A 27,048-nucleotide genomic window follows, 5' to 3' on the forward strand; every position below is an offset into this window, starting at 1 on the left:
GGTAAGAGAGAGGCTTTAGTGCTGCTGTATCTGGAAGTAACACCTGTCACTTCTGCCCACAATTCCATTGGCCAAAAACCAGTCACATGGCCCACCTAACATGGGGTGGGGGGGACTGGGAAATAGAGCGTGTCTGTGGGGTTAGGAGGAAAAGAAAATGGCTTTGGTGTACACACTGTTTGATCTCTGCCACACCCATGGGCCTAAGTGAATTTCAAACTCCACTTGTTATATTTTGGTTTTTGGTTTCATTTTCTAATCAAGTTTTATCTCTCTTTTTTAACTTTAGCACCATGGGACTGAGAAACACTCTCCTTGTGATGGCCCTCCTGCTGTCTGGTAAGCACCCTCGGGGCTTTATAAAGTCCTAGAATCCTCCCACTCTCTCCCGATGAACCTGACCTCCAAGCTGGGGTTTGAGATTTGATGGGTTTTACTCACTTTCTATTCAGCGTTCACAATACCACATGCAAAAGACTTTCATGGAGAAGAAGGAAGTATCACAGTCGAGAACAAGTATCTCAGCTGATGGCAGGCCCAGCCTGAGATGGAGCCCTACACCTTCTGTCGTCTCACACCCGTGGTCCTGGATGCACAGAGGAGGGTAGCCTGGCCTGTCCATTGGTGCCCAGGGAGCTGAGGGAGGGTCCCTACTCTGACACGCCTGAGGCTTAACTCTTCTGCTCCTCTGTCCCCACTTCTGCATTCTCACACTTTTAGGAAATGGCTGACAGGCTTCTAGAAGTCTCCTTCCACTAGCGATCATTGTTTTTCTCGTTCCCTACCTTCCCTCTCCCCCCCAATCCACTGTCCTCCCCACCAGCCCGTGCCCATAGATCATAGTTGGCACTGATTACTGGGAGGATCAAGAAACCCAGCTCTGCTACCACCTGCTTCAGTGAGCCTCAGCTAACTGTATCAGCTGATTTACCATCAAGCTAAGGGACTAAGCTTCAGGGCTCCTACTTGCACAGCTCTTTCCAAGCCCCTCCGAGACCCCAGGAGGAGCCCTAACAGTGCGGTCCTGTGTCTTAAGCCTTAGTAAAATTTTCATTAATAAGATATTTTAACCACAATAAGTTAAGACCACTGTCTCTTTCCACTGCGACTTTTCGACTTTTCTATCACATTCTCCCCATGTTGAGTGGCACCGTAGTGGCCATGGGCATTTTGTTTTGTGTTCTGTATTCTTTTTCTGAAAGAGCTCTTCCCCCTCAAAAGAAATTTTAGCAGTGTCAGGCCTCACAAAACTCAGACCTTCCCTGTTTACTGATCTCTTTGAGTTTCAGTTTCATCTGTAAACTGGGGTTGGCCGAGGTTCCTGCCGCCCATCCTGCGACTGGGTGCCTTTAGTTTCTCCTGGCCCATCCCCTTCCTGCTGCTTGTTTTCCCCACCCTTAGCACCGAGAGGGAAGGCATCTGGTCCTGGTGTGGGGCAGACGTGGAGGGGGAGCCCAGCCTGCTGTTTGGCTACAACGGCACACAGGCTGCCCCTGACTAACTGGCCCGGCCACGAGCTTACCTCCTTCTGATAGCCACACACCAGGCCCTTGGCCACTGTCCTTGTCCCTGCTGTGGGTAAAAGGAGTCAGGCTACAAGGAAGAGAAGCTCCCTCAGATTGATGCTGGCTGGGACAGGCCTTTTGTGATGTGTTTTCTGTTTAGCACCTTGGAGCTTGTTGGGTCTGTGCTATACATGTGCTGCCTGATCTATAGATGGGCTAACTGATCACTTTACTGACTTAGGTCATAACAGCAGCTTCCACCTCCCAGCACCAATATGACCTGTTACTCTAGCTCTTGGGGAGGTAGAAGTGATGTGTGAGCAAGAGCAAGAGAGAAAGGGGATAAAACAAAGCTTTGCAGGACATTATCCATCAAGAACCCCTTCCTATCCCACTTCTTATTTATTTGACAAATACAGAGATGTAGTGCTTACTTTGTGCCAGGTACTGTTCTAAGCATCTTATAAATATTAACTCAAACGTCACCATAACTCTCTGCTTTAGGTCTTGTTATATGATTCCCCATTTTACAGCTGTGCAAACTAAAGCCCAGAGAGGTTCAGTAATTTGCCTAAGACAACATTGCTAATAAGTGGCAGAGCCTGGATTCACACCTAGCGGTACAGATTCAGCCTCTCTTCACTTCACCTTGACATTATGCTGTTCCTCCTAACTCTTGCTAGGGAACTCTCCATAATACTAGGATTTGTCCCTTGGGGACTCAAACAACTTTGATAGATAATGTGGCTTGTGCCTTAGTCAAGTTCACAAGTTCCCCACCAGGTCCATCCTCCACCTTCCCAGCAGCTGACACCTTAGCTGTCCCTACAGCTCGGGCCCTGGCCCTTCTCATACAGTGACCAGCCCAGCTTTTATGACTTGGGAGAGAAGAAAGAAAAATGTACCAGATACTTGGATACCTGGATACTTCCTAAATTCTAAAAAGAGAGTTATCAATATTGAAACTTTAAAAATAACTCCCCCAAACGGAAGTCATTTAAGCTTTATGGTGGTGAGAGAATAGTAGTTATATTTTTGGCAGTAGAAATTTTAAGTGGGATAGGAAAATGGTGACACCTGATTGGAAGATAACATTGCCAATACTTAACACACGATTAAAAATAATAAAACAGATTTCATTCTTTTTTAAAGAATGGAAAAGAATCTATTTGAATTTTATCTTTCTTCTCAGGGCACATCTCTGCTTGCTGGGCTGGCAAGCAGTGACCTGCCCATAGGCAGGAATCCAAAGGGAGAAAGGAGATGCAATTGACCCAGATAATCCACGGCAAAAATGCAGGGCTGAATAATTCATTTGACAGCAGAGATAAAACAGGACAGTGAAATAATTCTGTGTCTCCTTTTTCCTCCATATGTTTTGTGTCCTCCCCTAGTCATGGAAATCAGACATTATAGTTGCTGCCCTGGCCCATGAGGCGAAAATTGGACGAGAGTTTAAAACCTAAAAGGGCGAGAGGGCAGCCATGGCCTTGCAGAATTAGGTTATAATTTGTGCTTTGTATTCATAAAGCCAAAGGAATGTTGAAGTGCCACTTGCAAAGACACCTCTAACTGTCCAGCTCTGTTGGCCGCTACCCAGCACCTCCAGTAGCACTTAAAGCTGGAGTCAGAGTGGTGTTTGGAAAATCAGTAGCTCACGTATCAGGAGGAAGTTTCTTCCTAGTTTGACTCTTTATGGTTGCTCTTATTGTCTGGGGGTTTACTGGGTCCTAAGGCTTCTCATTTCTCTTGAACAATACCTCTGGTTCAATTAATGTACCAGGAGTATAGTTGGGGGTCTTCATTCACTTTAAGATTTACATAAAATTGGCTCAAACCCTCATTTCGTATCTTGTGTAAGGGTCTACTCTTTCCTCCCAGGTTTCTGCAGGTGCCTACATGGGTGGCTGCATGAGGATTATGTTTATATGATTACTTTGACTCCCACTTCCTGTTGCTGTTGATAGTTGTCACTATAATCACAGAGGTGAATAGATAGATAGTTCAGACGTAATTCCCAAATTCCCAAAGAACTGTCATGGAGCCTAGTAGTTCTCCTATTGGAGTCACCCCTTTATGTTAAGGTACTGTCTCAGAGGCCTTTGAAATAGATGTTTGCTCCCCAGTAGGGAGTATCTTACTTCCGAAGTAGTGGATCATTTTAGTATTTAGTAGGTTCCAGAGAGAATGGGCTGTCAGACAAGTTAATTTAGTGGAAGATGGTCACTGAATAGGATAAGTAGAGGGCTGATTGGGAGCACGAGTGAAATTTGTAGGGAACAGAGAGGCTCCAATGGCAAACAGACTACTTTGGGAAGCAGCAAGAGTTTGAGAGACTGTGGCTTGTTTTTACTCTGTGAGAGATCTTAATACCATTTCCAGAGTATGCAACTCGGGATTTTGGCCCCCTCGGTACTGTTAAGATTTACAGAAACAAAAACACTTGTAGCCCTTCCTTTATAGCCATTGCCAGTCACAGGGCCAAGTTCCAGGACCTCAAAATTATGAAAACTCTTTCAACAGTCTCTAAGAGTATTTACCCATTCTTGGTTTCATTTTCACTCTTTCTTTCATTCATTCTCCCTATAGATGTCTCCATTAAAAAGTAGTCAGCTCCCTCCACTACTTAAAAATCACTCCTCTGGGACTTCCCTGGTGGTCCAGTGGTTGGGACTTTGCCTTCCAATGCAGGGGGTGTGGGTTCGATCCCTGGTCGGGGAGCTAAGATCCCACATGCCTCACAGCCAAAAAAACGAAAACATAAAACAAAAGCAATATTGTAACAAATTCAATAGACTTTAAAAATGGTCTACATCAAAAAAAAACCTTTAAAAATATAGAAAATAAAAAAATACATAAAAATCACTCCTCTGGTCCTTACTACAGTGTAACAGACACGAGAGTAAAATTAGTTATATATAGTTGTGACCACAATATATAGGCAAATCCCTGAATATGTTCTATTCAATATTGTTTCATACACACTTTCTCATGTTTCTAAATTCTTTTCATTTTTATAATTTTTGAAATTGTATTAGTCCAGTGGGTTGAAATGCTGTAATTTGCTTTATTTGAATGTGTGTGTGTTTTACTCATTCAGAAGTTATTGCCCCATTGTCTTCTTTGGTTTATGGTTGCTAAGGAGCTTTCATTGTAACTGTCATTGTTTTATAGGTATTCTTTCTTCATTTTTTTAAAGAATGAAAAGATTCAATTCTTCTTCTTTGTAAATTGGAAAAAATATTTTATGCTTTTTGTTTATCAGCTTCACCACAACATATCTAGGTGTGGATTTATTCTCATTTATCTTACTCGGTACTTAGAACACACTTTTGATCTGAGGACTTGCGTCTTTTTCCATTTTGAATAGTCACAATCTTTATCTCTTTAAATATTGTTTCTCTACCTTTCCTCGCATTCTCTTCTTCTAGAAAATACTACAGCTTCTCAGACTAACTCCCCTTGACTCTTAACTTGTTCTTCCACACTTTTATTTCTTTCTCCCTCTGTGCAGCACACCAGTCAAGGATCAGGTGGATCAGCACAGACACGGGGGTTCTTCTCACTGTTGAGGGAGCCCCAGACAAAAGGCTCCAGCAGTTTTATGGACCCTGGGGAGAGGTGGAAGGGAAGGATGAGGGGAAAGGGCTAAGAGTAGAAATACTGAGTCAGCTGGGGAAAAGTAATTCTCCATGGGGAAAGTGTCTCCAAGGTCCTCCTTCCCTCCTACCATAAGGCAGCTTGAGCAGAAGCATCTGAAGAAGACCTCTGCCCAAGGCCCCAATAAAGAAACTGAGGAACGAAAGTGCCTGGGCTACAAATATAAATATGTGAAAGAGCGTGACTGGCCAGTGACGGGGCCGAGTCCTTGACTGCAACTCCCTTCAGAGACTGCAATGCCTTCTTGGCTGTGCAACAAGAGTGAAGGGGGGAGGTCTTGAGATAGAATGTGCCTGGCATTTTGGAGGAATGGCAAGGAAGCCAGTATGGCTGGGGCAGAGTAAGTGAAGGGAAGAGGTCTGAAAGGTACCAGGGGCCAGATTACATAAGAATTTGTAGGTCATGGGAAGGATTGGGGGTATAGTTCTCAGTGTGATGGGAAAGGATTTAGATATAATTTTCAGAGTGGTGGGAAGTCACCAGAGACTTTCGAACAGGAGGGTTATACCATCTGAGACATATTTTAAAGGATCAATTGGGCTTAAGGAATTAGATTTGTGGGCAAGGGTGGAAGTAGGGAGATCAGTTAGGAGGCAATTGCAACTATCTAATCAAGAGGTAATGGAGTCTTGGCCTAGGGTAGTATCTGCAGATACAGTGAGAAATATTCCAATTCATAATATATCCCAGTGAGGTGGGAGAATTGATGGAGTGGTGGTAGAAGAAAGAATGAAATGAAAAGATAAGAGGTGGTGGTCACAAGGTGAGATGCTTGATATTGAGAGTTTTTATGGGGTGCAGTGGTAACAATAGGGTCTGGGGTCTGGTCCAGGGAAGAAATGGCTGGGGTAGAGTGGGCGACAAGATATTGGAGGAAAGGAGGACAAGAAACTGAGAGGCTAGGCACTGTGCGCAAGAGACCGAAATTGCCTAGGCAAGGGAAGTGATGGAGAAGCCAGGTGCCTAGGAGGAGATGGATACTGGGAGCAGTGGGTAGTGTAATCTGATGGCTTGCACTTAACAGGAGCTGAATTTTTTGGCATGTAATGATGTGTTTTACATTTTACATTTTACATTATATGATGCTCCATATATTTTAATAGATCGTATTTCATATAACATATAGTATAGTTCTATATTTTATAAAATATACACATTATATATCTATAATATATAAATATACATAATTGTATACACATTATATTTATATCTATAGTGGGATCCATGGTGAGCATGAGATCAAAGCAAAGCTAATCTTAACAGAAATACCATATCAGCCATGAAAACTCCTGGAGAACCATCCCTGCCCTAGTCACCATTTAAGGAGTGATGAGAGAAAACTGACCAGGATGTCAGAGGTTGGGAAAGAATAGAGTTTCAGAAGGAGAGATGGCCAACAGTGTGGCATGCGACAGCGTGGTCAGAGATGATGAGGTCTGAAAAGTGTTCTGCGTTTGGCAGTGGGGGGAAGCCACTGACAACATCTGCCAGGGAAGTTTCAGCACAGAGGTGGGGACAGAGGCTGGGGGTGGAGGCAGCAATCTCCACTTACTCTTTCAGAGAGTTGACTAGAGTCTGTCATACAGAGTGAAGTAAGTCAGAAAGAGAAACACAAATACCGTATGCTAACACATATATATGCAATCCAAAACAAAAAGGTCATGAAGAACCTAGGGGCAGGATGGGAATGAAGACACAGACCTACTAGAGAATGGACTTGAGGACACGGGGAGGGGGAAGGGTAAACTGGGACAAAGTGAGAGAGTGGCATGGACATATATACACTACCAAATGTAAAACAGATAGCTAGTGGGAAGCAGCCACATAGCACAGGGAGATCAGCATAGAACAGGGAGATCAGCTCAGAACTGGGAGATCAGCTCTGTGCTTTGTGACAACCTAGAGGGGTGGGATAGGGAGGATGGGAGGAAGACGCAAGAGGGAAGAGACATGGGGATGGATGTATATGTATAGCTGATTCACTCTGTTATACAGCAGAAACTAATACACCATTGTAAAGCAATTATACTCCAATAAACATGTTTAAAAAAATAGGAGAAAGAGAAACTAAAAGCAGTAGCAGAGGGTACTGCTGAAGTAAGTGCTGTGAGGAAGGGAGAGGGTGGTGAGCAGGGCGAGCAGCTCAGAGGCCAAGTTAAGTGGAACTACAGACTACCAATTTGTAATGTCACCAGCCTGATCAACTGCATAATTTCCTCCAGGAGTGCTCAAACATTCAGTCATAAGGAACAGATATGCAGATCAAAAGTAGATTGCTCTTGGGATGAAATCTGCACAAAGGGGCAAGTTTATTGAAGTTGCTTGCAAGAGAATGATTGAAAAAATATTCTATCACTGTGCAAACAATATGACCGCCACCAGCCACATGTGGCTATTTAAATTTAAATTAGTTAAAATTAAATAAGATGGAAATTCAGTTTCTCAGTCATACTAGCTACCTATTAAGAGAGTGCTTTTGGAAAGCACTGCATTATAGGGTCTAGACTGGACAGAGCTGAGGTCTTAATAAAGTTGAAGAACAGATGTAGGTAGAATCAAGAGCAAATCTTGGTGGAAAATATCTTGTGGACAGAGATTGGTATATTGAGGTTTAAGATTCTAGGGGCAGAGGTGTTCTTGGTGATAAGGTTTAAGATTATGTCATGGGAAAGGGGCTGCTGAAATAGCCTGTGGATGAAGATCTTTGAAGTGGGAAAGATCAAAGAACTTTGAGGCAAGGGTGTTGGTAAACTCATCCATGCCAAAGTCACCCAATTTGATAGGAATAACTGATTGGAAAGAAAGACCTTGCATCTAATGCCAAAAATCTTCAGTGAGCAAGGAAGTAGTGACAAATGATTAGTAGCTAACAGCAGTGAGGGAGGAGAACACCTCAAAAGGGGAAGAGTGCTGCTCAAGGTCCCTCTGATGTGTGATAAAACAAGCAGCGGCTGGAGGCATGCGACGTTCTTTGGGTTGGGCCAGATTTCAATGAAAGCACAACCCTGGGGGAAACATTTGATGAAGAGGTTGAAGACATAGAGGAGTTTATTACAATGGAATGAGGCTTCCATAGGGCCTAGTAAAGCTCTGGAGGAAGTTTAGTAAAAGAAGGGAAATTCATGAGTACAGATAAGCATAGTAATATGAGGCAGATATGACCCTAGAATACATAAGACATGCATGCGGGGTAGTAGCTGGGGAAGACTGAAGTCCCAGGTGGGGTCAGAGACCTCACAAAGTTAGAAGACTGTAGTTTTTGTCTGACAGCCAAACAGTTTCTTGCTGATGACGTCCTCAAGTATCCTTTGAAAGAAATGTCTTCAGCTGATTAGGGAGGTGTCTAGATGGATTCTTGAGTGCCTAGCTCCTAACATCATCATAGCAACCAGTTTTAACTAGACCCAGACCATTTCTATGACTCAAGTGCTAGGAAAGAGAGAGAATCTCAATGCTTACCCTCCAGGGGAGCCCAGCAAGTCCCGTAGCTGGGTGGCCTAAGGTTTAGGGTCATAACAGGGGAGGCCTGAAGCCACTTAGAAAAAACGGACTTTGAGCTAAGTTTTCCCATATCATCAGAGAGGCAATTAGCATACGTAGCTCTAAGTGATGTCATGGAAGCCAGTGGTTGGCGAGGAACTATGGAGTAAGTTGTGAAATACTTTCAGTTCCACTCAGAATGGACTTCAGCGTGATTTCCACCCCAGGGTGAAGAGAGAGGGTTTGGGGAAGGATGGATGGAAACAAATTTTTCTTGTTCCGTCATCTCTCTATTCCACTCTGGAGGCAGAGATAGAAATACTCTATTGCAGCTTCTCAAACTGGAGATCTGTTAAAAATGCAGATTCTGACTCAGAAGGTCTGGAGTGGGGCCAGGGATTCTGCATCGCCTTGGGGATGCCGATGCCTTTAGAGCACAGACCACACTTTCGGTTGGCAGGTGAGAGGGGAGCAGTTACATGGGTGGAAGAAAAATTCCATATAATCTTTGGGAGAGGGAGCCTGGGTCTTGGACCCCTCTGTGAGTGGAGAGAGTGGGTGGGCAGGAGAAGAGGCTCTGTGAGGCTCTGTAGAGAAGCAACCCTAAGTCAGGAAGACAGAAGAAGCCAAAGGCAAAGTCATTTCCAGGCCAGAGGCACTGCTGAATAATAACATAATGGTGACTGTTAACTGGCAGAATTTTCAACTATGTGTTTGGTTTCCCCACTAGGCCATCTGCTCTATATCATATGGCAAGTTAGTCATAAAACCAGCATGAGTTTCCCCAGAGATAGTTGCTAGAAGCTTTTACAGTAGGTGACACACTTACATTATCATTCAGAGTTTAGCAGAGGAGTAGCAGCACCCCAGGAGTGCCTGATAAGTAGTTACTGAACACAGTAAGACTTCTTTAGGTCCCCCTTTCGCTGTTCCAGGTACCCAGGTAGATTTTCCCGCCTCCCTCCAATATGGGAATGCATTTTGTACAGACTGTACTTTCTGCTTTCAAGAGCTTCACAGGCTTCTAGTGAGCGTAATGCAATAGGCAGTGATTCAAACTTGTGCTGACTCTCACTGATGCCTGGAGTCCCTTCCCATAGAGTTCAAGACCACCCCAGGCACCCACCCCCTTGATTATGGTTCTCACTGGGCCACTCTGCACACAGTTCAATTTCACCAAGTGCATGTCACTGTTATTTCTCTTCTACTCCCTCTTAGAAGAGAACCCTATTGATCAGATCAATTTAATTTCTCCTGCCACCCCTCAAAGAACGCCTCAGATAACTCCTCTCATCTCCCTCACCAACCTGCTTCTCCTTTCCTCCTTAATGTCAACATCCCTTTACTGAAGTCTGGAATGATGAAGCTTTACTTAGAACCCATCCTAACTCCCTCCCCAAGGTGGCGTCTAACTTCATATTAACTAAGAAACAGCATTTCTCCCCTAACCCTGCACTTCTCACTCACCACTACTTAATTTCTTGGCCGGGTCTCAAGTAATTCTGTGATCCAGAATAGGTCCTACAGAAACCCTACAAGCAATCACATTTAAGGAGTGAGGAGACCCAAATCCCTCCACAAACCCCAATATGCCCTCAGGGATGAAAGCATTTCTCTGAACTCTCCCAGCACATTCTCCAGGGGTTGAAAACATTTCCAAAAGCAATGCGTCCTGGGCAGAGCAAGTCTGTGGTACCTGGGGATTCCCCAGTACTCCAAAAGTACATCCTCACCTTCCCATTTATGATTCATTTCCAGCATTTCATTCATGTACCTTAAATGGTCTTCGACCACCACAATCCCAAAACAACCATCAAATCTGCCCAGTTCTCTTTCTGATCTCCGAAAGAGCTTAGAGAGGTCACAGAATAGAGGCCTTGGTTGACCATTTGTGTCATTTCCAAACTGTTTTTACCCTTGGGAGAGCTGGCCATGGGAGCAGCAGTCATGAGGGAAAGTCTATAAAGGGAACTATTTGAATTTCAAAGATATTAGTCACCGTGATCCCCAGCTACCGAGGCATAATGAAAGGAGGGATATCGGAACTCTTTTCACCACAGCAGGCCAAGGAATAAGGGGATAGGGAGGGGAGATAGGGAGCTTTTGGTCATGGTGAAGAAGTAATGGAGCCTGTAACAGCTAGAGTGAAGAGGATCAATATTCAGATTATAGGGAAGTAACCAATGGGTGAATGAGTTGTCTAACTTTGCTGATTTTCTCTGTTCTCGGATTTAAATTCACAGAACCATAGTACTGGAAAGAACCTTAGAACATTTAGTCAACCCCTTCATTAAACAGATAAGGAAACTGAACCTCATAGGCGTTGCAGTTTGCACAAGGCCACCCAGTTAGTTATCAGTAGAGTGAGGACAAAAGCCCCTTCCTTTCTGCACATGCCAATGTGTATGCACAGTTCCAGAGTTTAATATCTACTTCTTCAAGATCATTACTGATAAGATAGCATCTGGGTATTGTATAAAGAGAAATGGAGTCTCTGGTTTTTTTTTTCTTTCTTTCTTTCTTCCCTTTTGTGCCTCTTTCCCCACTGTCCACCTTTCCTTCTTTTAGGTGCTGCTTCCTTGGAAAGTCAGGCATTTTTCAATGAGACTGGAGACCTGCCATGCCACTTTCCAAACTCGCAAAACCTAAGCCTGGATGACCTGGTGATATTTTGGCAGGACCAGAATAAGTTGGTTCTCTATGAGCTGTACAGAGGCCAAGAGAAACCTCACAATGTTCATCCCAAGTATATAGGCCGCACGAGCTTTGACCAGGACAGTTGGACACTGCGACTCCACAACGTTCAGATCAAGGACAAGGGCTCGTATCAATGTTTCATCCATCATAAAAGACCCCAAGGACTGATGCCCACCTACCACATGAGCTCTGACCTGTCAGTGCTGGGTATGTAGCCAATGGCGCGTTCAGATCCGGGGACTTCTCAGATGAGACTGCAATAGGTGGGGGAGAGGGCCGCCTCGAGAGAGGCAGAGGACAGCCAATTCTGGGAAGCCCGTTTGAAGGGAGTGCGGGGCTTGGGAGGAGGGAACTAAAAGTCCTTCGTACTTTTTATAGTTTACTTCTGAATGATCTGTAAGAATCTGCTTTGGGGACCAGATAGAACTAAGGAAACCAAGGTAATGTGGCTAAGTGAAAACCATGGGTGATTTGGCCCTTGAGTTTATATGAACCATATAGGTCTCAAATCTCTTTTACATTCATTTTCTCCTTTAGTCCAAGAGTTCTCACCCACTAAATCTTTGCCTGGAGCTCCTACCAAGGGTGACAGCTGGCTGATTTGGGATTTCCCTTCGGCCTCCTGGAGGTTGCTTATGACTTGTTTGCGGCCCAACCATAAGCCCAGTAGACAGGAGGGAAATAACCCAAGGCACACAACCCGAAAGCTGACAAAACAGCTCCCTTGTTTTTCCAGGCCTTGAAAAACCTAAATGTCACTACAGACTTTTTAAAATTAAAATACAGTAAAATTATTTTTATTTTGGCATACAGTTCTATTAATATGAACTTATGTATAGGTTTATATAACCAGCAATATAAACAGGATACAAATCATTTTCAGCACCCTAAAAAAATTTCCCCATGCTATGCCCTTATAGTCATACCCTCTCTATACCCATAACCCCTGTTTTGCAACTTATGGTCTTATCTTTGTGTGAATATCACATAAATGAAGTCACACAGTATGTAACCTTTTACGACCAGCTTCTTTTATTTAACGTAATGACTTTGAGAGTCATCCAAGTTGTTGCACGTATCAAAAATCTGTTCCTTCTTATTACTAAGTAGCATTTTGTTTATCCACTCAACCCATGGAAAGACATTGGGTTGTTTTCAGTTTGGGGCTATTATGAATAGATTTGCTGTAAAAAATCATGCACAAATTTTTTGTGTAAACGTAAGTTTTCATTTCTCTAGAGTAGATACCCAGGTGTGGGATTACTAGGTCCAGATTAATTATTGTTAATGAGGTTTAAAGTAGGTAACACCATGGCAATCTACCTTCCACCGGCCACATCACGTACAAGCAGAGCGCTTAAGGAGTAGTTGGATATAGCAAAACTTGTAACAATATCATGCGAATCACTGAAGTTTTAGAAACAATATACTAAATTATAAATTAGTATGTAGAACCTGCACAGTACCTACTGACTACAGAAGAAGAGCAAGGGATTTGGCTGGCAGAAGGAGCTAGCCCTCCTGTTGCTCAGAGAGCCCCTCCTGTTGCTCAGAGAGCACATCCTTGATTGGGGTCAGCGGGAAGTAAGCATGGTGGCCCCAACTCCATTCCTGAAAAATAAATGTGGGATCATTATGTGGCTCTCACCGTGGGCTGAGGCCCACAATTTAGACACCCTGAGGCCTGCCAGGTGTGCCCCCAGTGAGTTCCCAGGATACCTAGTTATTTGTTGTTCCCTTCTAGATACATCTAAATTTAAACTGATTTCTGTTTTTTTTTGTATCTCTATTCTGCATTCAGCTAACTTCAGTCAACCAGAAATAAATCTAATTCCTAATCAAACAGAAAATTCTAACATCATAAATTTGACCTGCTCATCTACACAAGGTTACCCAGAACCTCAGAGGATGTATATATTGGTAAAAACTAAGAATTCTACTACTGAGTATGACACTGTCATGAAGAAATCTCAAAATAATATCACAGAACTGTACAACATTTCTATCAGCATGTCTTTTTCCATCCCTCCTGAAACAAATGTGAGCATCTTCTGTGTCTTGCAACTTGAGCCAACGAAGACACTGCTTTTCTCACCACCTTGCAATATAGGTAAGCCTGACAGTTTCTTTTATCAGGTATTATACACAGATGGGTAAGGCAGATCATCCAGTGTCCCCTGCTTGCCAGGAAACCTCCAACTGGGCCATTTTCATACTGTTAGGAAAGACCCAGACAGAGGGCTCTTGTTTCATCTGAGTGCTACAAGGTCCAAGAGGCTATGAACCTATGCTGCTCTTGAGGAAGCACGTTCTTAGCCTTGACACTGGCCCAGTCTTTTGGGCTACCTTTAGATAGAAGATTCTGAAGCTTAGGTTAGAAGATGCCAGGATTTCTCCAGGCTAAAATTCTTCCACTCATTAAAACACACACACGCACACATTCATATATACATATAGCACTTGTTATGAGTACAAAACCATTCTAAACATTGTTGGTTTCAGGGGAGAAAACCAAAAGGTATAAGACACGCTCTCTGCCCTTCTAATAGAATCAGAACTCCACAATGGACACACATGGTAAATTGGATTGTAAAAGGACTGAATTAGAATCTAAATTATATCCCATGGAAATATACAACTAAATTTAAAAACAAGAGTGCCTGATAATAAGATTTATAAGCATTCAGAGATAGGCAAGTTCCTTGAGGGTCAGTGAAGGCTTCCTAAAGGACATGGGACCTTATATTACCATAACAGAAATAACTGGGCTTAATAAGTGTGATAAAGAGATGACAGGCACTCAAACTTGTGGTAGCTTCTGAAAAATTCTGAAACAGCATTCAGGCTTGGGAGGTGAGAGGGCCACAATCTATTAGCAGTACCTGCCATGGGCACAGGCAGTGGTGGCCATCAGCACACATGTGTCAAGGAAATATGCAGAAGCAGAAATGCTTGTGGCACGTTGACAGTGTAGTATGGGGGCCAATCCCACTGGGAAAGGGTTGAAACTAAGCCGTGTACACTAATAGGAGCCTGCCATTTTAAATTCCTGGCTTTGCCCTAGAATACATCCATACTTGAGACCCCACTTTTGAGGAGCAGTAATTGCAAGAGTCTCTCCTGCAATAAAGGCACTCTGTACCCACACTGCCTTCAACACTGCTTGCTCTGATCCTGACCCCTCCCCCCACCCATCTGCCTTCTGTTTGCCTTGGCCCCTCCTCCAACTCTGGCCCCTTGGTTTGCCCCCTCCTAAGGCATCCATCCAGCTCCTTGCTCCATCCTCTGGCTTTAATGCCTCCCCTCTCCTGGTGTTTCATTGTTCAAACATAACTTGGCCTCTTGATGCATTCTTACGGACAGCCCCTGGGGCCAGTCCCCACCAGTCAGCTTAGCTGTACCAGTGGGCCAGTCCCCTGTGCAGGTGCTGATTTCCTTCTGATCAGACACCTCTGACTCTTGACAGTTCAGTAGCTGGCGAGGTCACCCTGTCTGTCCTGGTTGCTTCCACTGTAGCCTCTCTTGGCCTGATAGAAGCCTCTCCCATGCTGTCCTGAAATTTAGCACCTTCTTGGCACTGCCAACATCACCACACATGACACACCCTGGGGCTTTCTGCCATGACTCCCACAGGAGCAGAGCCTCGCCACCACTAGAGCCTCACCGTGGCTCACCTTTCTGCCGTTTCTCAGCCGCTGCCAAAACCTTCCTAGCTGCCGCCATGTTCAGAAATGTTTCAGCTCTAGCTGCCTCAGGAAAATGGGGCTAGATAAGATATAGGTTAGGCCCTGTGTCAAGGAATCTTTTGGGGTATCAAAAGGTAGCAGCCTCCATGTTAACAAGTATTACCCTCCTTCACTGGGATGCCAAACAGGTTCAAGTGAGATTAAACTGGGATAGACTCAAAAAGTGTTGAATGTGGCCTGCAGTACCAACAATTCCTTTTCTTAAGGTCCCAGAAACAAGGCATCGGTCCACAAAATGCCCCTAAGCTAATGGAAGGTCAGCTGGTCCTATTCTCCTGTAATTTGAGATTAACTACCAGACCTCTTCCCATAAATGTCTATAACATGGGCCACTCAGTCCTAATTTTTCCACCCAAAGCCTGTTTCTTAACTTCCCGTAAGTTTAGGAGTCCTTGTGCAAGGAAGTAAGTCCTGACTTCCCAGGAGCTGATTCTGACCCTGATCCTCAGGGCATGAAGACATATCAAAAGTTTTCGAGTAGGAGAGAGAGGCTGAACGCCATGCTTGAGGAAGTCCACCCAGACATCAGGGGAAAGAACAAACAAAGCTGGAGATGGGTGCCTGTAAAGAGGCTGCTATGTTTGTCCGGGTGACAGGTGTCTGGAGCCTGATTTAGAGATGATAGTGGATGGAGGAATTACTATAAGAGAAACGTCAAAACTTGGGGCCCAGGGCTTCCCTGGTGGCGCAGTGGCTGAGAGTCCGCCTGCCGATGCAGGGGACACGGGTTCGTGCCCCGGTCCAGGAAGATCCCACATGCCACGGAGCGGCTGGGCCCGTGAGCCATGGCCGCTGAGCCTGCGCGTCCGGAGGCTGTGCTCCGCAACGGGAGAGGCCACAACAGGGAGAGGCCACAACAGTGAGAGGCCCCTGTACCGCAAAAAACAAAACAAAACAAAACAAAACAAAAAACAAAAAAACTTGGGGCCTGACCACATAGGGGGCTGAGGAAGCCGGATGCTGCCCAGATGACTGTACCTTCAGAGCCTCAGTACAGGTACATTACCCAGATTCCAGAACCAAGGGCCAAGGTGACCCTCTTCTAGATCATAGTCATTGTCGTCTCAGTCTGTGGGAAGGGAAGGCAAGGCAGCTCAGTCCAGGCACTTGGTCAGAGTCGCTGGCTTGGTTCTCAGTCAGCTGCCGAGGCCCTGAGACTGGGATTTTCTATGGCCCAAATCAAGTGGATTTCAGGCTGCTCTGGCAGGAGAGCCCTGAGGAGATTCTGGCATGCAAATAAAGAGAAGAGCAGCAATTATAAAGCTTTTATAATCAACCTTCCTGGCTGATTGAAAACTTGGGTTCATTTTTAGATGCAAAGCCACCTGTGCCAAGCCCCCCTGTCCCAGACCACATCCTCTGGATTGCAGCTCTACTTGTAACATTGGTCGTTGTGTGTGGGATGGTGTTCTTTCTAACACTAAAGAAAAGGAAGAAGCCGCAGGCTGGCCCCTCTAAAGAATGTGGTGAGTCAGTGCGTGTCCTCTGCAGATTGCCACTTTGCAGCTAACTTCCCAATCAGCTGCCTTCTGGAGCTCGTTGGCTGAGCCCAGGCTGGCAAAAAGTCAGCAGGTGTTTGGAGGAAAAGGTTCCCTCAGGGTTTCAAGCCCATATGGACTCAGCAGCTGATAAGGTTGCCTGGATTTCCAGGAAAGGCAACACTTCTAACCTAAGGTTTACAAATGTACTTCTGGTTTCCAAACAAAGCTGATGATTCCTTGCCTTACCTACTTTATTTCATGAGGTTACTGTGAGAATTCAATGAAGTAAAATGGTGAAAACACTTCTAAATGTTCACGATTATGGACCTGATGATGTTCAAGCAGGAATGTTTGGTGGGAGAAGGGGAGGATTAGGTGACGATAAGATTTGCCTTCTCATCTCTAAGAGTCTCGGTTTACCGAGAAGTAAGTTAGATGAACTATTCCCCACTGACTTTAAAAAATAATATTAACTCATATGGATTACCAAGTAGTACATATCCATTACCAAATATACTGAAAATAAAAATCACCTACAGTTCTACTAGTAAGAAAAAATGATTATGCTGACTTTTTAGTGTATAACTTCCAGATTTTTCTATGTATTAACCCGTTATTTTTCCATAAGTGGGACAGTATTATGAGGACTGTTTTTCACAATTTGAATAATATAACAGGTACTGTTTTCTAACTTTTTTATACTAAATGTTGGAAGAATATTTTCAGTGTCACTAAGTATTATCCTACAGCATCATTTAAAATGGCTGCAAGATACTCCGTTATGTGGATACACCTTGATTTATTTAACCAAGTCCATATTGTGGGACAGTTGGGTTGTTCCCATAGTTTTGCTATTTTAAACAGCACTGCATTGAGCTGCCTCCCCGCTGACTTCTGTTGTAAAAATGCCCTGTGTTTAATGGGGGGCAAAGTGGTCCCTGACTTTATAAGAATCCCATGCCTGTTTGTGGTTTGGGCTGGTTTGGATGAAGTTGTAAGATAAGCTTGGACTTTATCTCAGTAACTGCCTCCAGTAAAAGTTTGGTTGGTGCTAATAATTAAGGTAAAACCTTCTTACTCGCTTATGGTAAAAAGCACAAGATGAGTAAGGCTTCTGGTCAGCATCTTAAGATTTCAGGGTACTGATTTTAAGATCCATCTAGAAAATAGACGGATGACATTAGCAGTCATTCATTTCATCCAGCTGTATTCCAAAAACAAGAAATTTAGGAGTGCTAATCCAGTTTCAATACATTAACACAAAGCTTATAGCAGAGCCGTTCAAACTGCCAAAGTACAGGGTATACCGAGAGATTTCTATGATACAAAAGTGTAAAATTCACAGTGCAGGGTCAGATGTACAGATATATCATGCTTGTCCAGGCTTTGACTTTTCAAAGTGAGCGTTTTGAACTTCTCTTTCTGTCAATCTCATTGCCATTTAGAATTAGCTAAATGTGCAGAAGCAACCTTCTGCTTGGAAGTAAGCTGTCTCCTAAATTTGGTTTTGCATTGGAATGATTAGCTTACAAACAAAACAAAGAAAAGGGATGGAGAAAAGCCAAGTAAAATGTTTCTTCCCCTAAAAAAGCAATCAGAAAAATTCAGGAGACTAGATAAAGGGAGTTAAAGAGGATGTGTCTGTACACATGAGAGAGTTGTAAGGGTGTCTGTTGCATTTGAGATGGTCAAATTGAGCTACGAGTATTAAAAGGCAGAAGACCACAAGAGAGCATAGTACATATACGACCCCCTCAAGAATGTGATAAAGAATATTGGTAGATAAAAGTTGTTTGGTCTGGGGCTTCCCTGGTGGCGCAGTGGTTGAGAGTCCACCTGCCGATGCAGGGGACACGGGTTCGTGCCCCGGTCCGGGAAGATCCCACATGCTGCGGAGCGGCTGGGATCTTGCGTGAGCCATGGCTGCTAAGCCTGCGCCTCCGGCGCCTGTGCTCCGCAACGGGAGAGGCCACAACAGTGAGAGGCCCACGTACCGCAAAAAAAAAAAAAAAAGTTGTTTGGTCAGATAGTCACATGTGCCAGTAAGTTTGGTCAAAGAGAAGAGCCTTGATATTACTGGAGGAGGGAGATGTACCAAGTAACCATGCCACGTAGATATGAGATGTTTGTAAAACTGGGTTTTGTAACTTTAGCAATGTCTGCACTTGTTTGTGGATACCCCTGGCATTGGCTGTACGATAGGCAGAATAATGCCACCAACAAGATATCCACCTCATATACCCCAGAATCTGTAACATGTTATCCTACATGGCAAAAAGGACTTTTCATACGTGATTAAATACTGAGTTTAAAATGATGGGTTTATCCTGGATTATCCAAGTAGACCCAATCTAATCACATGAGTCACAGAATCTTTCCCACCTGGATTAGAAAGAGGAAATGGAAGGAGGAGAGATCCAAAGCTTGAGACAGGCTCAACGCACCACTGCTGACCTTGAAGATGGAGGAAGGGGCCGTAAGCCAAGAAATGTGGGTGGCCTCTAGAAACTGGAAATAGCCCCCAGCTGAAAGCCAGCAAGGAAATGGGGATCTCAGTCCACAAGGAACTAAATTCTGCCAGTAGACAAACATGGAAACAGTCATGACCCATCCACAGAGACACAAGCTTACTGATGAGTAGAAATTTTTCCAACAGTGCAGCTTCCTCTTAATCCAATATTAATCCTTTTCTCAGAGGAGACAGCCCTCCAACTAACTAACCTGGTGTCAAAAGTCCTTTCCAGTGATTGTTCAGTAGTTACAGTTTTTCTATTCCTCAACCGTACATATTTACCCTGTTTAGGCTGTTAAATGAATAAAAGGGAAATGCCATGGTTGTTCTAGCTGGTTTCTAATCTCTCTTCTCCTTTTTTGTTTTGTCAAATAAGGCAGTTAAAGCATGAGAAATTGTAACCTTCAATTACTGTCTTTTCCCAATCAGAAGTTACCCTCTCAGCTTACCCATTGGGGAGAAAGACTAAAATAGCTCCTCCTGAAGTTTTACTTCCTCATTTGGTTCTTGTCTAACTAAAATCTGTATTGTAATAGTGCCTAGCAACCTACAATTTTTACAACTTGCCTCCCTCCTCCAAATTTGGAAGAGTCTCAGCTCTTTCAGGAATGATTTCTTAAAGGGCAAATGCCTTTTCCAAAATAAATTATTTTTAACCACCATTTAAACAGAAAGTTTCACAGGGCTGAAAAACTGAAACCAGGTGATACCATCGTATCTACTCTTCAAAATGCTAAATTTGTAATCAAATCCAAAAGTTTAGAAGCTGTCTTTTTATTGTCTGCTTTCATTTTAAAAAAGAAGCTTTTTTTAAAAAAAAAAAACAGTGGTGATTTTGTCATGAGTATGAAAGGATAATATTATTTGTGTTGGTGTACAGACATCCTGAAATACTGTATTCACTATAAGCACCATTATTTTTAAGAGGAACTTTGACAAAAATAGAATGTAATTAGATTTACAAAGTATCTGGAAGATCAGTCAAATATACAACGGAATATTACTCAGCCATAAAAAGAAACGAAATTGAGCTATTTGTAATGAGGTGGATGGACCTCGAGTCTGTCATACAGAGTGAAGTAAGTCAGAAAGAGAAAAACAAATACCGTATGCTAACACATATATATGGAATCTAAAAAGAAATGGTACTGATGAACCTAGTGGCAGGGCAGGAATATGGACGCAGACATAGAGAATGGACTTGAGGACATGGCGGGTGGGGTGGGGGAAGCTGGGGCGAAGTGAGAGTAGCATTGACATATATACACTACCAAATGTAAAATAGACAGCTAGTGGGAAGCTGCTGCATAGCACAGGGAGATCAGCTCGGTGCTTTACAATGACCAAGAGGGGTGGGATAGGGAGGGTGGGCGGGAGGCTCAAGAGGGAGGCGATATGGGGATATAAATACATGTATATGGCTGATTCACTTTGTTGTACAACAGAAACGAATACAGCATTGTAAAGTGATTTTACTCCAATAAAGATGTATTTTAAAAAAGAAAGAAATATCTGAAATAACTCAGAATGCTCAGCCAGGGGGGAAAAAAAAAAGCCTTGGGGAGGACACAAGTGCTGCCTTTAAATATCTAAAAACTGCCATAGGGTGCAAAGATTACTTAACTGAGGCTCTAAAGGGTATCTCGATGAAGGTTATAAGAAGGTAGAAGGAAATAAGAGACTTTTCTAACAGTTAAAGCTCTTTTAAAATTATATAGAAGACACAGACTTTTCCTTCCTCCCATTAAGGCTTAACTGCTACAGGAATTGCCCTCCTGCCGTAAACAACTAGAATCAGACAAAATATATGCAACAACTGTTTTCAGATATTGGACAACAGGCTACAGAAAACTATAGTCCCTGAGAGAAGGGAAAAGATAAGGTGAGCCCTATGATTTTCCACAACTTACTGCCTGGAGTTGGTTTCTAGGCTGCTCTGAAGGCAGGGGGAGCCCTAATACCAAAACTAGAAAAAGACATTACAAGAAAAGAAAACTACACATATCCCTTGTGAACATAGATGCCAAAATGCTCAACAAAATTAGCAACTGAAATCTAGCAATGTATTAAAAGTATTATACATCATGATTAAGTGGGGTTTATTCCAGGAATATAAGGTAAGTTTAACATCCAAATACCAAGCAATAAAACTCACCTATTGACAGACTGAAAAGAGAAATCATGTGGATACAGAATACGTGTCAATGGATACAGAAAAAGCATTTGGCAAAATTAATACCCATTCATAATTTTTAAAAAGAAAGATAAACGCTCATAAAAGTAGGAATACAAAAGAACTTCCTCAACTTGGCAAAGAACAGCTACTAAAATCCTTTAGTTAGCATCATAGTTAATGATAAAAGACTGATTGCTTTCACCTAAGATCAGGAATAAGGCAAGGATGTCACTCTCACTGCTTCTATTCAACCTTGTACTGGAGGTCCTAGCCAGTGCCACAACTCTAGAAAAAGAAATAAAAGGCATACATATTGGAAAGAAAGAAGTAAAACTGCCTTATTTTGCAGATGACATGATCATGTTTGTAGAAAAGCCTAAGGAATCCATTAAAAGCTATTACAACTGATTTAGTGTAGCAAAGTATCAGGATACAAGGTCAATACACAAAATCTATTGTTTCTCTACATACTAACAACAAACAATTGTACACTGAATTTTTTAATACCATTTACAGTAGCATCAAGTAATATTAAAGGCTTTGGAATTAATTTTTAAAAACAAGTGCAAGACCTGTATGTATACTGAAAACTAAAAAACATGACTACTGACAGAAGTTAAAGTAGACCTAAATAAATGGAGAGTTATGCTGTGTCCATGGTTTAGAAGACTAGCTATTAAGATAACAGTTCTCCCAAACTGATCTTTGGTTTCAATGCACTATCAATCAAAATCCTGGCAGGCTCCTTAGTGGACATTAAAAAGTTTATTCTAAAAGTTATGTGGAAATGCAAAGGATCTACAATTGCCAAAACAATTCTGAAACATGGCAACAAAGATGGAGGACTTATACTACCTAATTTCAAGATTTATTATATAGCTATAGTAGTCAAGGTGTGACACTGGTGAAAGGACAGACATATCGACCAATGGAACAAAATGGAGAGTCAAAAAATATGATTTTGTCAACTGATTTTGACAAAAGTGCCAAGTTAATTCCATGCAGAAAGGATAGTCTTCAACAAATGGTATTGGGTCAGTTAGATATCCACATGGGAAAGTATGAACCTAGACACCCCAAAAAATAACTTGAAGTGGATCATAAACCTAAAATAAGAGCTAAAATAAAAAACTTATGAAAGAAAACATAGAAGAAAAGTTTTGTGAGCTTAGGTTAGGCAAATCTCAGATAGGACATGGTAAGCATAAACTGTATTATAAAAAGATAAGATTGATACACTGAACTTCATCAAAATTAAAAATGTTTGCCCTTTGACTTTAAGAAAATGAAAAGTCAAGACACAGACTGGGACAAAATGCTTGCAAAATATAAATATAATAAAGGACTTATAACCAGAATACATACTTATATAATACTACTCAGTAATGAGAAGACAATCCATGTAACAAAAGGCAGAAAGTAAAAGACTTGAATAGATAGTTCACATAAAAATATACACAAATGGCCCATAAGCACAGTTACACAGTCATAACACCATTAGTCGTTGGGGAAATACAAATTCAAACCATAATGAGATACCACCCCATACCCACTAACATGGCTAAAATTAAAAGGACTGATAAATATCAGATGTTGGAGAGGATGTGAAGCAACTGAAATTCTTATGCTCTACTATACAACTCAGCAATCCTTGATATTTACCCATGAGAAATAAAGACATATGTCTTCACAGACACACACACACACAAATGTCCATAGCAGCTTTCTTCATAATACTGAAAATCTGGCATCCTGAATTTTTGCAGTTGGTGAATGGATAAACAAATGGTGCTATATACATACAGTGAAATACTGCTGAGCTATAGAAAGGAATGGACTACTGGTAACATGAAACAACATGAATGAATTTCAAAAGCATTGCACTACATGAAAGACACTAGGCACGAAAAGACTATACATTACATGAAATCCTAGAAAAAGCAAAACTACTGTGGCATTAAGCAGATCCGTGGTTACAGGGGATGGGGTGGGGGGAAGGAATTGATTGAAAAGGGGCTGGAGGGAACTCGTTGGGCTTATATAAATGTTCTATATCTTGGTTGTGGTGGTAGTTACATGACTGCATACATTTGTTAAACTCATCAAAATCTGTATGGAAAATGATTGGATTTTACTGTGTATTTTACCTCAATAAAACTGATTATTTTTAAACACACACACACATGCACACACAAAGAGAACTGCCAAAGACAGGAAGTGTTCAAAACCATCAGGGGTGTTGTTGAAAGGATTGCTGCAGTCCCTAAATTCCTCCATGGACCCTGGGTTAACAACCCCTGCTATAAGGCGCAGAGCGGGACAACAGCACGGTCATAACAGTCAGCATAGAGGAATTTTCACCCAAAGTTGCATCAGTAGTAAGTCCATGCCAGTAGGAACTCAGGCTTTGGGAGGTCTAGCCCACTAGAAATTTCCCACTTGAACCTCTCCATGCAACCTTGTGTATTATTTGGTAGCGCCAGCTGGCTAACCCATTTAGTCACCAACATCTGCAAGATTTCCTTTTCCTCCTCCTTCTAAACCTTACTTTCAGAAAAGGATTGGAAACTTTTTTCCCCATCACTAAATGTTTGCTAAAACTAAATGTATTATACCTCCCAGTAGTATTTTTAGTTTAGTAAAGAATAGAGCTGTAAGTAAAACCTATTCCCAACATTAGAACTTAAGGTACAATGAACAAAAGAAGGCATTTACTTTTTGGATGAAGGAAGCTCCTTCTCAGTCCCCATGAAATTTCATCAAGGAACCATCTATTCCACATATATGGCAACAATGATTTCTCTCTGAGTCCTAGGACTTAGGAGCCTCTTCAAACTTTCCCTCTTTTAGTATTTATGGGCAATACATTTTCTGAAGTTGTTTTTGTCTCTTTCAGAAACCATCAAACTGGAGGGGACAGAGAGTGAACAGACTGAGAAAAGGTGAGTCCTGACCCTACAACATTGTTGAAAGAGGTACAATCCCCAGAGAGTCTATAATTTAACTAGGCTTGGTCTGAGGCATGCTGGGATCTCAGCATACATGAACTAATGGAGAGGAAAAGGAAAGTGAGACTAGTTAGGACTTGGAGGGAAATGCCCTAGCTATAAATGGATGGCAGTGTGCCCTATGCACAATGCCCAAGGGTCATGGCAAGTTCAGTTGTGGTCAAGTAAAAAATTAATACCAAAAGGGTCTGATGTGGTGAGCATGGGCTGCATCTTATTCAACATGGTAACTGCAGTACCTGGCACAGTGCCTGGGTGTCCTATATGTGTGGAATGAATAAATAAATAAGTGAGGAGTGATAATATGTACCCTCTAGCCTCAGTGTCTTTGCATCTGCTGTGCCCTGTGCTTGGAATGTTCTTTGCCACTTCTTCACCTCATTCTTCAGATCCTGACTCAAGTTGCACTTTCTTAAAAACCCTTCCCAAACTAGATTGTGTCAGCCTGTTATAGTATCATGTGGATTTCTGTGTTTTTTCTTCATAACACCAGGTTATACTTATATACTGGTGTAATTATATTATTAAACTCTATAAACTTAACTAAATCAAACTTTATAGAGGGCAGGGAACATATCATCGAAGCTCATCATTGTGCTGCCAGAACCTAGCACAGTGCCTGGCATATAGTAGGTGCTCAATAAATTTTTTAAACTGTAAAACTGCAGCAGCAGATATGTTTGGATCTATAGAAAGTAGCCTTTTAATAATACTAACAGTTTTCAGTAGTTGTAATTTTCATGGTGAATACTGGTTGAAAGATGATAGCACTTATAGAATTTACACTCTAATGGTTTGATAAGTATATAACATGTTGAAAAGGAGTTTTGTGGAAAAGTAAACATTATGCTGGGCTTTAGTTTCTCTTACGTTTGCTTTCAGCTGAGCAATAATTTGTTTGTTTGATTTGTACTTATTTTTCATTTATTTGGCTTTCTTTCTAGATCCTTTACCTAATCAAATTCAAATAAGAACAGCACTTAAGTAACCCTAAATATGGCATAGGGAGAAGTGTGTATACCCTTTTCTTTATATTTTCCTTTGTTCACATACGAGGGCTGTGGAAGGCAAAATTTGGTGAGGTGCTTTTTTTCTTTAAGAGTTCAAGTTTTCAGATTGTTTTAAAAAATTCAATTTATTTAAACTAAAAAGAAATTTACCCATTTCTCCCACCTCCTTACCCCCCCCCACCTCTGGCAACCATCAATCTGTTCTCTGTATCTATAAACTTATTTTTTAAAGTTATTATTATTCATTTATTTTTAGATTCCACATATAAGTGAAATAATATAGTATTTTTCTTTCTCTGTCTGACTTATTTCACTTAGCATAATACCCTCGAGGTCCATCCATGTTGTCACAAATGGCAAGATTTCATTCTTTTTTATGGTCTACTGTATGTGTGTGTATGTGTGTGTGTATCACAATTTCTTTATCCATTCATGCATCAGTGAACACTCAGGTTGTTTCCATATCTTGGCTATAAAAATAAATATTTGTTGAAAGAATGAATGTATGCACGAAGGAATACACAAAGATTCCTGGTGATCCATCCTTTCACAGCATGATGCAATCAGATTGTCTGTACCTCCACCCACCCTGAGAAACTGGACTCTCAAGAATATCAAGGCTCTGGTCACACAGTCATGGGGTCAAAGCAACCCTAAGTCAAAAACCTGGTCACAGGTCTTCCCTGGTGGCGCAGTGGTTAAGAATCCGCCTGCCAATGCAGGGAACACGGGTTTGAGCCCTGGTCCGGGAAGATCCCACATGCCGCAGAGCAACTAAGCCCGTGTGCCACAACTACTGAAACCTGCACGCCTAGAGCCTGCGCTGTGCAACGAGAAGCCACCGCAATGAGAAGCCCACGCATCTCAACGAAGAGTAGCCCCTGCACACCGCAACTAGAGAAAGCCTGCACACAGCAACGAAGACCCAATGCAGCCAAAAATAAATTAATTAATAAAAAAAAACCTGGTCACAGAGACACAAGTCATGATCCCAGGGTGCACAGCTCCCAGTGTGCCTAGCACTTATCTGGATACACCAGTCGCTGTGAGTCTCGGAATCCAGGATGGTGAGCCCAGGTGCTGAGATCTTGCCTGCCCTGTCAGACTTAGTTCAGAAGTGGTCCGGAAGAGCGGCGGAGGGAAGGCAGCAGAGAATCAGCATAGGGCAGGGGCAGGCCCAGACAAAAATCAAAGATAGTAATTTAGGAAGTATGGACAGTACATCTCCACCTCTCTTCAGTAGTTTATTTCTCCTCATTGCTATTGCAATGTCCCCTTATATTCTGCCCTATCACTGAAATCTAGAAAGAGAAAGTGGCTCTACTGTGAAATCTCACTGAATTCTTTTCTCTGTTTTTCCAGAGTAGAACTCCAAGAACCTGAAAGATCTGATGAAGCCCAGTGTGATATTAACATTTCAGAGACAGCCTCAGGCGACAAAAGTGCTCCGCATTTTTAATTAAAGAGTAAATGCCATACGACTATCCGGTTTTTATATGCTTTTCTTTTCAAGTTTTGACTGACCTTTTTCTTGTCTCTCTAAGCCTTCCCAGAAGGCAAGAAAATATTACTATTAATAATAGAGGGGGCTTCACGATTCCCTCTAAGTGAAATAGCCTCCCTACAATGCCAGCTCTGCTCTCTATGCCAGGAGCAGATTTTAACTGTTTCTTTTCATTTCAGAGCACACTTGTGGGTCAAGCCCACCTAACTGGTTCCTGGCTCAGGAATCCTGTGTAAGACTAACACCTCCTGTTTCAGATTCAGTCTCTT

General features: G+C 42.4%; 1 protein-coding gene across 1 annotated transcript; it reads left to right on the top strand.

Annotated features, from left to right (window-relative positions):
* Positions 1-293: 293 nt before the first annotated feature.
* Positions 294-26,734, top strand: CD86 (CD86 molecule). The gene is made up of 6 exons (XM_060010138.1): positions 294-339; positions 11,103-11,549; positions 13,144-13,452; positions 16,402-16,554; positions 24,154-24,199; positions 26,638-26,734. The coding sequence occupies exons 1-6, from the start codon at positions 294-296 to the stop codon at positions 26,732-26,734; spliced, it is 1,098 nt and encodes a 365-aa protein (XP_059866121.1).
* The last annotated feature ends 314 nt before the right edge of the window (positions 26,735-27,048 follow it).

The sequence above is a fragment of the Delphinus delphis genome, chromosome 4, assembly GCF_949987515.2.
Source record: "Delphinus delphis chromosome 4, mDelDel1.2, whole genome shotgun sequence".
In the NCBI taxonomy this organism is placed as follows: Eukaryota; Metazoa; Chordata; class Mammalia; order Artiodactyla; family Delphinidae; genus Delphinus; species Delphinus delphis.

Coding starts and splice junctions, on each gene's coding strand:
- CD86 (XM_060010138.1), top strand. CDS start 294: ATGGGACTGAGAAACACTCTCCTTGTGATGGCCCTCCTGCTGTCTG. Junction 340..11,102: donor GATGGCCCTCCTGCTGTCTG/GTAAGCACCCTC, acceptor ATTACTGATAAG/ATAGCATCTGGGTATTGTAT. Junction 13,453..16,401: donor CTCACCACCTTGCAATATAG/GTAAGCCTGACA, acceptor GTTCATTTTTAG/ATGCAAAGCCACCTGTGCCA.